The sequence below is a fragment of the Rhinolophus hipposideros genome, assembly GCF_964194185.1.
Source record: "Rhinolophus hipposideros genome assembly, chromosome: 20".
In the NCBI taxonomy this organism is placed as follows: Eukaryota; Metazoa; Chordata; class Mammalia; order Chiroptera; family Rhinolophidae; genus Rhinolophus; species Rhinolophus hipposideros.
In genome coordinates, this window is record NC_138066.1 from 9,989,566 (window position 1) to 10,005,707 (window position 16,142).

The 16,142-nt window shown below is 49.3% G+C and overlaps 1 protein-coding gene across 2 annotated transcripts; it reads left to right on the forward strand.

The window, feature by feature from the left end:
• Window positions 1–8,919: 8,919 nt before the first annotated feature.
• HES7 (hes family bHLH transcription factor 7) lies at window positions 8,920–15,061 on the forward strand. Of its 2 annotated transcripts, XM_081028175.1 has the most exons (5): window positions 8,920–9,415; window positions 10,496–10,562; window positions 12,563–12,658; window positions 13,235–13,322; window positions 13,645–15,061. In XM_081028175.1, the coding sequence occupies exons 3-5, from the start codon at window positions 12,563–12,565 to the stop codon at window positions 14,094–14,096; spliced, it is 636 nt and encodes a 211-aa protein (XP_080884301.1). In that variant the 5' UTR covers window positions 8,920–9,415; window positions 10,496–10,562; the 3' UTR covers window positions 14,097–15,061. The 2 variants fall into 2 exon arrangements, with proteins under 2 accessions (XP_080884301.1, XP_080884302.1); XM_081028176.1 differs by lacking the exons at window positions 8,920–9,415; window positions 10,496–10,562 and having other exon boundaries at window positions 12,557–12,658.
• The last annotated feature ends 1,081 nt before the right edge of the window (window positions 15,062–16,142 follow it).

Consider the following 16,142-nt stretch of genomic DNA (forward strand, 5'->3'; position numbering starts at 1 on the left):
GGAAGGGGGCGGGACACAGGAAAGAATGAGTCACTGAAGTCTAAGGGCAGGCATAGCTTTGCAGCCTTTTACTGGCGCCCATAAACAGCTGATCTATGTGTAGACGCACCGTGTTTTCCCGCCGGCGCCGTGGCTTAGCTGGTTAAAGCGCCTGTCTAGTAAACAGGAGATCCTGGGTTCGAATCCCAGCGGTGCCTGTGCCCGGTTGGGAATGGTATATTATTGTTGCAAGGTTAACGGGTTTCCCTAAACCTCTTCCAAGGGTTCTTCTTCTTACCAAGCCAAATCTCTCTTTGGGCATCCGTTCCTGTGCTCCCATTTCCCCTCGAGTATGTTGAAGCCGCCATCCGTTTGTCGGCTTTGAAGGGTGTGGGTCCCTGAACCACGATGTAGGCCTATTTTGTTGGAGCCCTACCGTGGCTCGGGGCGAGGAGGGACAAAAGGAAAGTTGCTACGTCTTCAGGGGGCGCTGATGACGGATGCGAAGTAGGTGCAGTGAGCGCCGCAGAGCCGGGGCGCCAGCGCGCAGACATCTCGAGATTGCAAATCGAGTCAGCAGAGGCAGGCATGTTATCGGCAGTTATAGCTGCGCTGCCTAAGGCCGCGTGCGGCTGTGATGGCCGAGTGGTTAAGGCGTTGGACTCGAAATCCAATGGGGTCTCCCCGCGCAGGTTCGAATCCTGCTCACAGCGTCAGTACTTTTGACATTGAGAATGTGTATCAAGAGAAAGTAATTTGTTTTTCTAGAGCTTTCCTCCCTTGGAGAGGATCCCGCATTTATCAGGGGACTCTTAGGGACTCAGCTACATGGGACCGCTCCGCGAGCGCCCTCTTGCGGGTCTCAGACAGCTGCATTTACTTCGAAGGCTTTTAACTGATAATTTGAATTCATAACTCCGCCAAACTCAAGTGATTCCTCAGCGCTATCGGACAGTTGTATTACATTTCCTTAATCCATTCACCTTGCAACTCTTCTCTACTATTTCATTCCTTCTCCTTTTCACCACAAACCATGAATCCCTGCCACCTCCCTCAGCTTTACTTCCTGTTTCACTGAGAAAAGGCATTTGGAAGAGATTTTCCCATCAATATCCACAATTGCACCTACCTACCTACCTACCTGTGTCCACATACTCTTCCTTTCCCTCATTCCTGTAGATGAACCCTTCCAGCGAAGGCCAACCCCTACACTTATTCTCCAATGCATCTGGCCCATAAGGGCTCAAGGACATTGCTCTCTTTACCATATCATCAAAATTTCCCTCTAACTAGATTATTCCTACCAGCCTATAAACATACTGAAATGTATTCAATTTAGAACAAGCAAGACAACAAAAGCTATCTTGACCCCATGACTCCCTCCAGCTACCATTCTATGTCTCTGTTCTTCTTTTCTGCAAAACAAGTTGTGCTCACTGTCTGCAATTCCGTCTTCCCATTCTCCTTTGAACCCTATGTAATCAGGTGCCTCCCCCCTATTCATCAAAGCTGCTCTTGTTAAGGTTACCAAGTGACCATTACCTTGCTAAATCCATTGATCACTACTTAGGTGCAGCAGCACAGATGTCTACTCTCCCCTCTTAGAAACACTCTCGTCTTGTACACCTGAAACTAATACATTTAAAAAAATAAAATAAAATAAAAAATAAAACATATGGGATGATTCAGTGAAGAAAAAAAAGAAAAAAAAAAGAAACACTCTCTTCCTTGTCTTCTAGGACACCACACTCTTTTAATATTCCTTCCAGGACATTAGCAGTTCATTCACAGACTCATTTGCTAACTGATCATCTTCTAGATCTCTAAATGTTGGAGTATTCTCAAGGCTCAGTTTTCCAACTTCTCTATGTGTACTCACTCCTTTAGCGATCTCCAGTCTCAGGGCTTTACATATCAACTAGTAATATATTCTTAATACATCCAAACCTTTCATCTCCAGCTCCAGAATTCTTCCCTGAATTACAGATGCATATATCCTATTGCCTATGTATCATTTCCACTTGGCAATCAATCTTAATATGTCCAAACCAAACTCCTGGTTGTCTCCCCAAAACCTGCTAGTCTTTCCATCTGAGTTAATGGAAGGAAATTCCATTTCTTCAGTTGATCAAACTAAAAATCTTAAAATAATCTCTAATTCTTCTCTCACACCCTGCACATTGAATCAATCAGCAATTATTTAAAATATGTAAAATACTTGACTGCTTGTCACTGCTCTACCACTACACCCAGGTCCAAGCCACCTTCATCTTTCACCCAGATTACTGCAATAGCCCCTAAATAATTTCCTTGCTTCTGTTCTTGTTCCCTGTTCCCTTACAGTCTACTATGAACACATTGGACAAAGTGATCCTTTAAAAAATAAGATTCTGTCATTCCTCTTTTCTTCCAATGGGATATCAATATGAATTTCTGGTTTTCAACATGCATAGGTATAGAAATAAATGTATACACATACACAATGCATACACATGCATATACTTCCAACTCTGCCCACTGAGAGAGCCTAGAAGGAATCATACACAAGTCATGATCAGCACACCAATTGCCCAAATATTGGTTACTAAATATCATTCTCTACTAAAATGAACCAGGGCTCCTTGGAAAAAAAAGGTCAATTCAGGGGTTGCAGGTGGGGAATTACAAGATGATCTTGAAACATTTTGTTGCACCAGAAAGTAAAGAGGTGCTCAAAGAATATTGGATATATATCAAAAAGACAGAGCAGCTAGGGGCTGTAGCCAAATTGACTAAATCTGGGACAATCTGAGCATTAAAATAAATAATGATTGTGGTGGATTATATATAACTCATTGAATCAAGTAAGAATCTAAAGTTCATATCATATAAATAAATGGGAGGAAAAGTGAAAGCTCTTTTTATAGCAAACAGCCAACTAATAAATATAGAAGGAGTGTTAGAGTTAGAAATCATCAATGGACACTAAACTAGTGGGTAAACTTTTGATGAGGTACTAAAGAATCTCAAAATATCTTCCCATAAATTACATATTAATTACTAATAAGGGGAAGTAATAACTTTACAGTGGAGAATCCCAGCGAACACCATTTTAACCATGTGATTAAAGTTAATATCTCAGTATTGGGACAAACTGACATGTATCTTCTGATGTGATGGACTGAGAAAGACACATCACTTCTGTGGTGACATTCCTACCAGAAATGCATAACCTGAATAATTTGCATCTAACCATGGAGAAACATCTGACAAAACAAACTGAAGGACATTCTACAAAATACCCCAAACTCTTCAAAACTGTGAAGATCAAGGACGACAAAAATTCTCCCAGATTAAAATTTGATAACCAAACTATCAATTAAATTAGGTAAAGACATTTTTCAGACATACAATATTAAAAAAGAAATACCCATCATTCCTTCTCAGAGTAAACTAGAGATTGTCCTACACCAAAACAGAGAACTCACGTGAGTTACCAGAAACTTAGAGTCTAACACAAAAAAAGATATGAAGGAAATTCTCCCCAGGAGCTTTGTAGCAAAGAGAAGGAGAAACCAGCCTAGGCTGGAGCAGTAAGTGTGCTCCAGAAGGAAGACTGGTAAAAAAAAATTTTTTTAACCTGAAATTGATGGATTATGTGACTTGTTTTCTCACACTTGAAAGTTTAAATTGAGTTTGGATAAAAGAATTAGTATACACTATAGAAATTAAGCAAACCAAAAAATAAAGCAATTATTAACTATAGGAAAAATAAAATTACACAATGAAGGCAACTCAAATGCAAAAATATTTACCTTATCATAATTATATAAACACTAAATATTCATTTAACTAAAAATTATAATAATAGAACTGTAAGAATGAGGAAGAAATAAAAACATCTGTGAACAGAGGTCTGGAAGAACAGAATAGAAAGCCAGTAGAAAGTGTCTAAAGTGTGGGAAAAGAGATCAAGTATACGTACATGTATGTTACTCAGAAGTATGAAGTATAAATGTAAATGGCAGAACACACAACTATGAGCTGTCAAGTTGCCTCTGAGGAGTAGGAACCAGGAGTGTGAAATGGGAAGCCAACTAGACAAAAGTCTAGGAAAACGAAGTAGAAGCCATCTGGAAAAAGAAAATTAAAGGATCACAAGTGACGTTTTCAACAAGGGCAAAAGCTGGTGTGAAGGAATAGAAAAATGGCAAATCAAATGAGATGAACAAATGAAAACACAATGGAAGGCTGGGAAGATATGAGACTATGGACCCATTTCCAGAACTTGGACATTCTAGAAAGCATGGTCAGTTCACACATGACCAGTCTCTGCCATACTGGGAGTCAAATAATACTAATCTCTACTCTTCACAGCAGCTGCTTTGCCCCCTCCACCATCTCCCTTCCAAACTATCCAAAGCACCCTGTTTTGTTATTTTACTTAGATCTAAGTTTATAGAATATCTTCACATGTTCCAAAGTTACTTGCTAACCAATATTCCACTGAAACCTCCAGGTTCTAAAGTAAATGATTTATCATTGTTTGAAGAAAAACATCTGATTAAAATAATACTCTTTAAATGCTTTAAAAAAAATGATTCTTCCAGATTAAATGAGACTGAAGAAATATAACAACTAAATGTAACATGCGATCCTGGATTGGATCCTGGATTGGGAAAAGGCTATAATGAATGTCATTGAAACACTTGAGGAAATTTGAATACAGACTGAGGATTAAATTATAATATCATTTTAATTTTAATATCCTCATATTGACAATTGTACTATTACATACTATTATGCTACAGATATCCTTGTTCTTAGGAAATACACACTGAGTAACTAGGGGCAAAAGGGCCTGCCTGATGTTTCCAATTTACCCCCAAATGGTTCAGAAAACAAATATTTTGTATTATATTTGGAGGGAAGTGATAAAGCAAATGGGCAAATGCAAACAACTAATGGACTTGGGAAAAGAATATACAGGAGTTCTTGTAACTTTACTGAAAGTGAAATTATGCAAAAGTAAAAGGGCCAAAAAGCAAAACAAAACAAAAAAATGAAGAGAATAAAAGGCCTCCAGTGGCTTTTCATCTCACTCAGAAATGAGCCCTGACAAAGTTCTTGCAGTGGCCTAGACGGTCCTTCCTTTTATGGCTCCAATCTAGCCTCCTACAACTCCTGCACTTGCTACCTCCACTCCAGCCAAGCCCGAGCCGCCTTGTTGCTCTTTGTTCCTCTGACAAGCCAGGCACATCGCCCCTCAAGGCCTTTCTGCCAGCCTGGAGTGTACTTCCTCTAGGCGTCCCTGGAGCTTGAGCCCTTACCTCTTACATTTCACCTTCACAATGAGTCCTTCCCTGATCATACCATCTAAAATTACAGTTGCCACTCTCCACTCCTCTGCTTCACTTTTTTCCATAGCACTTATAACCATCTGACAAATAAGTTTTGTATAATACTCATTTGGCTTTTCCCCACAAGAAGTATATGACTCTTAAGGTCAAGGAGTATTGTCTGCTTTGTTTTGGTATATAGAGAGGTCTTCTGTCCCAATTTTTCCCTTGGCCCAAGAGCTTGGTCCTCCTACTTCCCAACCCCCAAGCTCCCAGGATTCACTCTCCCGGCACTCCCCCTACCCAGGACTCAGGGGGTCCCAGGAAGCTGCCTTCCCTTTGAAGAACAAAGAGGGAGGAGCTGAGTCATTGAGCCCAGCAGGGGAGGGGAAGCTCAGACAACTGGACCAGCTGTGCTGTCTCAGTTCCTTCCCTGCTCCCTGCCTCCCTAGGGGCCCAGCACGTGTGGGACACGAGCCCCCCTTACTCAAGCCCAGACTTGGCCCAGTGTTGAGAGCGTGGCCTGGAAGAGACTGGAGGCCCAGACATTCGGACACACACCATGCACAGACACAACCACAAACAGACATGGACACAGGCCTACACTGACACAGGTGTGCCAACCACATGGAGACCCCCAACTGATACCCTTAGAAACACTGGGGATGGGGATGTCCTCACAGCAATATCTGCACAGGAGCCGTAACTGGAGAAAATTACCCAGCCCCAACAGCTGGTCTCAGGTTGTGGGGACCTGAAATACGTGTGTGTATTTATATTTATTTATATTTACATTTCTATTTATATTTATATATGAAGTATATAAATATAAATACACACACATATTTTTGGAGTGAGGAGGGCTTTTAAAGAAAATGATACAAAATTAGGTACAAAAAGTAATATTTAGAGTGAAACACGAGATCACAACTTACAAATTGAAAAGGCTGACAAATGCCACAAATGTCACAAAGTCCAGAAGAGTAACTTATTTGTATTAATTAACTGCATGCACACCTCTGTAATAGTTTCCACAGACTAGCTACTGGCTCTATATTATTTCAAAACTCGTTTCTCCTCGACCACCTATGTACTTAAAGTGACAAAAGCCACTAGACACATTCATATCACATGTGCCCTCTGGCTTTGCCCGAAGCCTAGTGAGTAACACAGGTGATAGAGGTATTCCTGGAAGTCATTCCTATACCAGGACGCCTGAGCTAACTTAACTATCTGTGGAGTGACTGGGAATCATATTATATTAACATATCCCTCAAAACCATAAATCTTATGTCTGTTCAAATCACCTTCTCTATAACTGGATCCCCCAAAATGCCCACATCCGCCCCACACCAGAGGGAAAGTGTGACAGAGAGAAAGCCAAGTGGAAAGTGACAGTAGTCTTAACCATTTACTGTTAAACTACCTTACATTTGCAAATTTTACAGAAGCATTTGGGCCAGTGAAGGCATTGCTAGGACACTCCCAGGGGCCTGTGTAAGTGAGGAATCCTGAAAGGTAAACTTCATTAGTTTCATGGTTGAATTGGCCTCCCAACTTGAAATGTTTGATCCCGCATTTCAAATGGACTCAAACTGCCTAGAAATCCTATTCTCCCAGCCTAGAAGGTTTGTTTTCCCACCGTAGCTCTCTCCCCTCCAGCGATGAGCTTGATTCATTCTTTGAGAAAATGAGAGCAACTGAGAGAACTTGCCTCATCCTTCCCCTACACCACCTGACCCAAGCCCTTTGTCTCCCCCACCTCCCTGTGCATGAGCAGGCTTCCTTATTAGCTGAGGCTGATTTCTCTACCTGGCACTGGAATCTACCCATCTCATCCCACCCTCCCCCACCTTCCAGGTCTTGGTTATTCCCATCAGCATCAAACCTGTTTTAGCAACCCTCATCTCCTGTGCTCCTACTTGCCACACATTGTTCTGCTCACCAATCACAGCAAAACTTGATGGTGCTGTCTACTAGCCGCTGTCTGCATGCCTTCACATTTCATTCTTAGCTCACTCAGTGGGACTGCACACAGTCACTCTCCCGCCACATCCTCTGTGACTTCCAAGATGCTAAGCTGAATGGTTGCTTGTCTCTCTTCTCTTTATTTGACCTCCCAGCAGCTTAGTTAGAGCTGATGGCTCTATCCTTCTTCATACATTCTTCCTGGGTTTCCAGGACACCCCACTCCCCTGGCTTTCCTGCTACTTCTCTGATCACTCTAGATTCCTTTGACAATTCTTCCTCCTCAACTTGACCTCAAATGTTGGCGTGTCCCAGGCCTCTTCTCTCTCCATACTCTCTGCCTAGATACTCCAGTCTCATGTCATTAAAGACCATCTATCTTCCAATGACTCCCCTGTATTTACCCTCCAGCTCTGATCCCCAAACTTGTATATCCCTGGCCTACCTGGATAGGATGTCTAACGGAATCTCCACTAACCTGACTAAAAGTTCGTCTAAGGGGATGTCAACTAACCTGACTAAAGTCTAGTGTTTGATGTCTCTCCCTAAAGCTTTTCTGTCCCCTCCCCCTTTCAGTCTCAGTAAAAGGCACCAGCAACTTCCCGGTCCCTTAGGCAAACAACCTAGGAGTTCATGTTCACCTGCATTGCCACCACTTCAGTATAAGCCAGCATCATGTCTTGCCTAGGTGACTGCTCCAGACTCCAGATGATGTCCCTGCTTCCATCCTCCACACAGCCTCTACAGTGATCTTTTAAAACATAGGTCAGTGAATATACCTTTCCTATTAAAACCTTCCACTGGCTTCCCATTGCACTTAGGCTAAAATCCAAACTCCTTCCAGAGCCTCCAAGGACCTGTGTGATGGAGCATGCCTGACTCTCTGTTTATATCTCTGCCACACTCCAAATTCTCCCTAAGGGACATTGGCCCTCTTGCTCTAGCTCCTACCAGCAAAACCTGTTCCTGCCTCAGAGCCTTTACACTTGCTGTTCTTTTTGCCTGGACTCATGGCTGGCTTTGCTGGGCTGCATTTCATCCCCTGATAGAGGCTGTTTGACCACCCAGAATAAAGTAGCACTTCACTCTCAAGTTATGGCCATGCCTGGTTGTTCCTTGCCCCACCCCCAGCTTTGTATCCATCTGAACTTACATTATTTCCTGCTTTCTTAGCTATTTTGTGTCTCCCCTGTCTACTATGATGTAAGCTTCAGGAGGGCCCAGGCCCAATGTACCTCAAATCCTAACCAAGCTAAGCACACAGGAGACACTCGGTAATTATCCGCGGAGTGAAGAAATACAGCGGCTGTGCACACAGACATACAGATGCCCAGATTTGTTGTACATTCTTCTTCTGGGAGTCACTGTCCTGCTTTAGAGTTGAGAAGAGAGCATTCCCAGTCATTGTCACAAACCAGAAAGGCCCAAACCCTAGCCCAGGTGAAACAGGCTGAAAGAGATAGGAGACAGAAAGAAACCAGAAGCAGAGACACAGACCCAGGGCGAGGTCCAGAGAGAGTGACCGAGATAGATCGAAGTAGACAAGGCCTAGACCCAGACTCAGCGACCCTGAGACCCGGGCGGGCAGAAGCCTAGGCAGCAGCCACAGTGCCAGGAGGAAGGGCGCGGGGAGAGGCGGAGCTCGCCGGAAGGCAGCGGAAACTAGAGTGGCGACTGGAGGCCCTCCGCCACCTCCGCCCCCCGCTCACAAGTGGCCGCAGCAGCTGGCGGGTGCGCCTGGCCACCCGCAGGCCCGACGCGTGCGGGATCAAAGCGGCCGGGAAGGGGCGGGCGGAGAAGTGGCAGGAACCTGGAGGTGTGAGTGAGCTTCCCATGGGATGGCAGGAGCGTGGGAGCTCAGAATGCCGGGAGGCAACAGAGACCCGAGAGACCGCGAGAGACCTCAGAGACCCGGAGACCGCGAGAGACCGAGAGGCCGGAGAGACCCCGAGTCAGAGATGCAGGGACAACTAAACACCAGCAACAGACAGCAGAGAGCCCAGCGCGGAAGTTGCTAAGATCCCTGGAAAAACCGTGAAAGATACAGAGATAGAAGCCAAGAGGAAAGCAGACGTAGAAAGACCGTGAGACAAAAAAGGCCGATACCCCTGGGCTAGCAAAAAGAACGCACTCTTCAGAGAGAACAGGAGGTAAGACGGAGAACGGGCGGAGAAATGGAAAGAAGAGCAAGGGAATTCAGGCGCGTGGGGCGGGAAGACCTCGCTCCTCCCCCGCGGAGGGCTGAGAGGACCCCCGGGGCAGGGATCCGAGCGCTTCGTCCTTTCTCAGGGTCACGCCTGCGGAGGTGGGGGGGCCAGGGGCGGAGGGAGGGGTGGGAAAGGCAGCAGGAACCCCAGGTTGGCAGGATGGGCATGTGAGGACGTATGGAATCAAGGTCTCCATCCAGAGCCTCGTACTTTGCGATAGAATGAAAAGTTAAATACTAATATCTAGCCGAAATGTTAAACGAAGATGTTTCTTAGGTTATTAGACTTATTCCCTTTGGGGAAGGAGGGGTGGGGGCAAAAGGACGTATTGCATTGGCCGGGAATCGAACCCGGGCCTCCCGCGTGGCAGGCGAGAATTCTACCACTGAACCACCAATGCAAGCGATGAGGTCCCTGCCGTGATGCTATTAGAGCTTGTAAGAGGTTGTGGCTGCGGTAGCCAGGCGTGCCGAGTAGGTCCCGGCCCGGCGAAGGAGTGGGCCTGAATTGTCGATGTGGGTGGAACATCAGGCCATCCTTCCTCTAGCCAGGATCCGGCCACACGGCCATAAAGTCGCCCCATATGGCCAGGGGCGGCCCCACACCCGGGTGCGAACTGCCCGGAGTCCCCAAGCCTCGAGTGCAGGTGAGAAAAACTCAGCCTGAGTCCAGATTCCCAAGGACGGGGGTAGTGGGGGCTGCTGCGGCCACACATCTGCGCTCCCATTTGGCACAGGTAGGGGGAGGTGGGATGTGTTGAGGGCCCTGAACCCAAATGGAAGCGCCCTCCCCAAGATCTGTGTTCCTTCGGGCTCAGGCCTTGGCAAGGCAGGCTCCGTGCACAACAACAACAACAATGACAACAAAAACAAAGTGTGGCGAGGTATTGGAAGGGCTGGGAGGAGCCAGGCCCATCCGTCTCCGACTCCGCACCTATCTTCCGACTCGGTCTGCAACTTTGTCTTTACTTCTTGTCCATGGCACTCTTGCTGTCCCTTTAAATCTCTGATTTTATCTTCTCAGGCATTTTGTCCTGAAGTCTCCGAGTGTTCATGTATCATTCTACAGAGGGTCATGATCTTAGTTTGAGGTGGGTGTTGATCCCTTTTTGATCCTTTGAGAAAACTGCCTGCTCCCTGCTCCCCTACAGTCACGGAGGGTCCCTGGGAGCAAGCAGAGAGAGCACACTTGTGTCAGGTGTCCTGGCAGTCATACGCCTGAGTCTTCTGTCATTTTGAATCAAACACTTGTAGTAAGTGGAAAGCTCTCTCCACCTCCTACCCGTGCTTCAAAGCTTTGCTTCCGCTTCTTTGAGGTTCCCCTGCCCCAGTCCAGCCATCCCTCGGGATGATCGTTTCCCAGAGCACCTACTTTGCTCCGATTCGGTGATAGCTACTTGATAACACGTCATTGTCTCACTAGGTCCTGCAGGGATGAGCTGGGCCTCCACTGCGAATCTTAGTATAAACGGTCCAAGTCCAGACCAGTAGTAGCCAGGGCTCAGGAGAGCGGGTGATCAATGCTCCTCCGGTCCCTAGAGTGGACCGAGTCCCTTCCCCTTTTGGGGGAATTTAATATGATTGCCTTAGGTCGAACAGAGCTTCTCTGCCACCTCCAGACAGAGCCCCAGTTGAATAAGACGAATCCACCTCGCACACGCAGGTCGTTCCCTATCTCAGGCAGGAGGTGAGATTTTTGGGGGAGGATGTATAAGATCCAGCTTGGGGGCTGTGAGGTGCTAACTTTTATTGTATGGTCTGTGAGGGTACAGTGACCTCACAAAAAAAGCTGCAGTTCTGGGGGGAATTCTGAACTTTACTCCGGAGTCTGTCCGCAAATCACTCAAACTCCCTCTCCCCCTAATAACCTCCTCCCTTCAGCTGGGTCCTACCTCATTATACAGCCTTATGGTCCTTAAACCAGCTGGTGCTGCACTGACCCCTCATTTCCCACACTCCCAGGTCAGTTCCATTCCCTCCCCTCCCCCTTGCGCTCCTCCCCTTCCCGGGAGCCTCGTGCCCAGGGTCCCGCCGGGCGGGATCTCGGTGCCTAACGGGGCGGGTCCGGGGCCTCTCCCCCCACTCACCCCGGAACCTGAGAGATATAAGGCGCAACGTGAGCAGAGGCTCGTTCCACAGTAGGGTCCGGAGGAGCGATGGTCACCCGGGATCGAGCCGAGAATAGGGACGGCCCCAAGGTGAGAGGCGGGAGAAGAGGGAGCAGAGGTCCCTGGTCCTGTCAGGAGACCACCTCTCTGAGACTGTGGGTCAGGGAAGAGGCTGGAGACGCTGGGCTGAAAGGGGGAGAGTTGCTCGGGGAACCCAAGGAGCCAGGAGCTGGAGAGGAAGCTGCAAAGAATGAAGAAGGGGACAGGGTCAGAGCAGGACCTGCGTGGGCAGCAGAAGCAGAGGTCTGGGGTTTAGGTAACGGGAGTTGGCACCTTGCGGCCTGAAGGGTTTGGGAGGGGGCTGGAGTTTGAGTGAAATAAGCAAGAGCAGCACAGAGCTAAAGGAGGAGGGTGGAAACAAAGAGCGGAGATACGCACTTGCTCCACGCGGGCTGGCCCAATGGGCGCTGGTTCCAGGGGCCCGAGATCGGGTGGAAGATTTTAGAACCATTTGAAAACCGTGAAGGCTTAGACGGGTTAGAGGGAGAAGAGGAGGCGCGGTCGCGCTGGGTATCTCCGTTTCTACACTCAGGGCCGCCAACTCTGAGCCCGGCACCTTGCGGCCCACGTGTCTGGGCGCAAAGAGGGCCCCCAAAGTTCCCCACTGAGACAGAGAGAGACTGCACGAGACGGAGACGTAGAGAGAAAAGAGGAGGAGAGACACAGAGAGGGGAGGAGGGAGGACAAGACAGAGAGGAGACTGCAGAAGACCCGGGAGAGAGAGGAGGCGAGCTACAGAAACTGACCCTAGGGGCATTGGGAGCGGGAGCGGAGAGGGATCCAACGGGCCCGGCCCGAGGCTCTCAGCGGTCTTGGGGGAAGGCGTGGAGGCGGGACTATCCCAGCGGCGGCATCCAGGTGCCCGCGCGGCCGCGCTGAGTCTTGGTCCGGTCGGCCCGCTCTTCCTTTCCTGCTGGTCGCAGATGCTGAAGCCGCTTGTGGAGAAGCGGCGCCGGGACCGCATCAACCGCAGCCTGGAAGAGCTGAGGCTGCTGCTACTGGAGCGGACCCGGGACCAGGTCAGTCCTTCTGCCATCCCCGGACCCTCAAATATCCCCTCCTCGCGTCCTAGGGCTTCCCACTTGGGTGGGGACATATGCTGCGTTGGCGACCCTGGCCCCAAGGCATCCTGACCTGAGTCCCGCCCTTGGAATCCCATCCCAGACCCCCTTTTGCTCTCAGAACGCGATCTTCGTGGCCACCCCTCGGGTCTGTAAGTTTCACACCCGGCTCTGTAAATTTCACTCCCAGGGTGGGTCAGTATCAACCTCTGGGTTTGCAAATCCTTCCCCCCCCACCCCCAGAACAGCCAGCATGGTGGTTAATTTCACTCACTGGGTTTGCTATTTCAAATCCTCTGCTCACACTGCGGGGTTCGTTTCATCCCCTGGGATTGGACAGTTTCGTCTCAGGGTGGGCGAGGACCATCCTAGGTCATCTCCACTCGGCTTCTGGTAGCGCGCTCTGTGGTCAGCGCGCAAACGCGATCCGGGGGCACCCCCAGCTCCCGCATCCCCTCTCCCTTCTTCCCCCTGCCACTTCCCCCCTCTCTCCCCACCCCTCTCTGTCTTTGCGCCCTCCCCTCCTGTCTGTAGAACCTCCGGAACCCGAAGCTGGAGAAAGCAGAGATACTGGAGTTCGCCGTGGGCTACTTGAGGGAGCGAAGCCGGGTGGAGGCCCCGGGTACAGCGCGGGGGTGGGGCAGCCGAGGGAGGGAGGGGGGATTCACCGAGGCTCGGGCCGGGGTAGATGGGGCGGACCCTGCCGAGGACGGTGGGCTTGGGGAGTGGCAGGCTCTGCTCCGAGGCCAGGTTAATAACACCCGCGCGTGTCTGTCTCTGTCTCCCTCATTTTCTCCCACTGTCCGTCCACCTGGCTTCCTGTCTCTGTCTGTGCGCCTGTCGGGCCTTGATATCTATGCGCCCCACCCCTTCCCTTACCCCCGCTGGGCCCCTGCCTTGCCCTCCGGTCCTCCCGCCGGCCGCACCCGCCTCGGCGGCTCCAGGGGTCCCCCGGTCCCCAGCCCAGGACGCCGAGGCGCTCGCCAGCTGCTACTTGTCCGGCTTTCGCGAGTGCCTACTTCGCCTGGCGGCCTTCGCGCACGACGCCAGCCCTGCCGCCCGTGCCCAGCTCTTCTCCGCGCTGCACGGCTACCTGCGCCCGAAGCCGCCCCGGCCGGAACCGGTAGATCTGAGGCACCAAGCGTCGCGCCCACCGCTGGACCCCGCCGCCCCGGCGCCTGGCCCCGCGCAGCACCAGCGCCCCCCAATGCACCAGGGCCCCCCTAGCCCGCGCTGCGCCTGGTCCCCGTCCCCTTGTTCTCCCCGCGCCGGGGATTCTGGCGAGCCGGCGCCCCTCATCGGACTGCTGCCGCCACCAGCGCCGCCTCACAGACAAGACGGGGCGCCCAAGGCCCCGCCGCCCCCGCCGCCCGCTTTCTGGAGACCTTGGCCCTAAGCTTTGGGGGGTGGGGGCGGAGGCTGGGGTTAGGGTAGAGACTCCAGCCCGAGGGCAGCAGAGGGACCCGGGCATCCGGGAGAGGAGGTGTTGGGGAGGGCGGCGGGGCGCGCGGGCGCAGCGCGCGGGTGAGATGTGGTTTATATTAGAGTATCTATATAAATATATATTTCCCTGGTTCCTGTCCCTTTTCCCTGCCCCTCCCCCACCTTTGCGTCTAGGATTGTACCCTCTCTGCCCCCGGCCCAGCTCCTTCTCGAGTCCCTAGTGCATGGAATAAAGTGGTTATTAAATCCCGGTGTGTCCCCGAGCCAGGGGCCTGCCTTTATCTCGGCGTCCACGCCCACTTTCCCTCCCCTTCTGTCTCCTGCCCCCCCCAGTCCTGCTCTCCTTGGCTCCAGCCCCGGGGCAGACAGGTAAGTAAAGAAGAGAGCTGAGAGGAGACTGAGGTTGGAACTAAAAACAGGTGGAAAACAGAGATAGGTAGGGGGAGAAGGGATGGAATCCTGAAACGAAAGGGAACGAAAAGGTTTAAATAAAATCGACTCTGGTGGGATTCGAACCCACAACCTTTGAATCGCTCTCTGATCACTAGAAGTCCAATGCGCTATCCATTGCGCCACAGAGCCACCTAGCGGGCGGCGGCGTCTAACAGCTTACGGGTACTAGAATGGGAAAGAGGCAGTGGAGGGCAGGAGTGTGAGGGAATTGGGTGGGGGATGCCAAGAGTGTTTGGTTTGGACCTCAGAGGCCTGCCTGGGAGAGGTAGCTACAGGCGCAAAGCAGGTGAGCCAGGTGGTAGGTGCAGGCGCGCATGGGTGGAAGAAACAGGGAGAGAGAGCAACAGAATATGAGCGAGAGGGCGAGTACAGAGCTCCGGCTGCCCGCTTGGGAGATGCTTCCAGCCCAGGAGCACCCCACTCCCAAATGTGGGCCCACCCATCAAAATAAACTTGTTTTGTTGTAAATTTCTGTGTGTCTCTGTTACCTTTGGTCTGTTTGCTTTGCCATCCGCTGCTCCGCGGTCCTGAGTCTCAATAGTGATGATTTCCAAAGACCAGTTAATTTAACACAAACATCTGTAGCTTGCTTTTCTTCTTTAGTCTCTTAGGAGGGCCACAGAGACAGCACTCTTCCACGCAGGTAGCGTGGCCGAGCGGTCTAAGGCGCTGGATTTAGGCTCCAGTCTCTCCGGAGGCGTGGGTTCGAATCCCACCGCTGCCAGACCAGAGTTTTTCTCGTGATCTGTGTACCCTGTAAACTCGTAAAAGATCTTCTTGGGATATTCCTTGGTTTTATGAGGACCTCCTGGTAGGTGTCTCACTAGTCTTCCCTCTGATGAATTACAAACAGGTGCTAGGTCTGCCTCTCGGCCCCAAACCAAGACCTGGTGGAAACTGACGTAACATGTTCTCAAATGACGTTTTTCTCTCAAAATTAGCGTAACTTGCTGTTATATTTAAGCGTGTGTTCTCTTGCTATTATGTTTTATTGTGTGTTCTCACAGTGTACTACAGGCTCCAATTTCCTACTCTGAAAAGCTCAAAGAATGGCATCTAGTTTGTTTTTCTTTTCATATCCTTGGATTAAAATGGAATCTCATATATGAAACTAATTCATAATTTTTAATAGAACATATTCTAATACTCAATGAAAACGAAAAAAAATAAGGTTCCACCGAGATTTGAACTCGGATCGCTGGATTCAGAGTCCAGAGTGCTAACCATTACACCATGGAACCTCTTTTGCGGCGTCTCCCTGAGAGTATATATTACTGATCCTCCTGTTCCGCATCTCCACTGCTTTTCATAGAAGATAAAACAACAAAGCTGTTGGATAAGGTAGACGCCGCTATCCAGCTCTTGAAATACGAGCTGAGATGTACTGTAAGTGTAAAATACAAGCCTTACTTAGAAGCTTTAGTACAAAAAAATTGTTAAAATTTAATTACTAATTTAAAAATATTGATTACTTGTTAAAGATTTCGGATATATCAGGTTTAATAAAATATGTTCATGAAACCAATTTCGACTGATTTTTACTATT

Coding starts and splice junctions, on each gene's coding strand:
- HES7 (XM_081028175.1), top strand. CDS start 12,563: ATGCTGAAGCCGCTTGTGGAGAAGCGGCGCCGGGACCGCATCAACCGC. Junction 12,659..13,234: donor TGGAGCGGACCCGGGACCAG/GTCAGTCCTTCT, acceptor TCCTGTCTGTAG/AACCTCCGGAACCCGAAGCT. Junction 13,323..13,644: donor AAGCCGGGTGGAGGCCCCGG/GTACAGCGCGGG, acceptor CGGCGGCTCCAG/GGGTCCCCCGGTCCCCAGCC.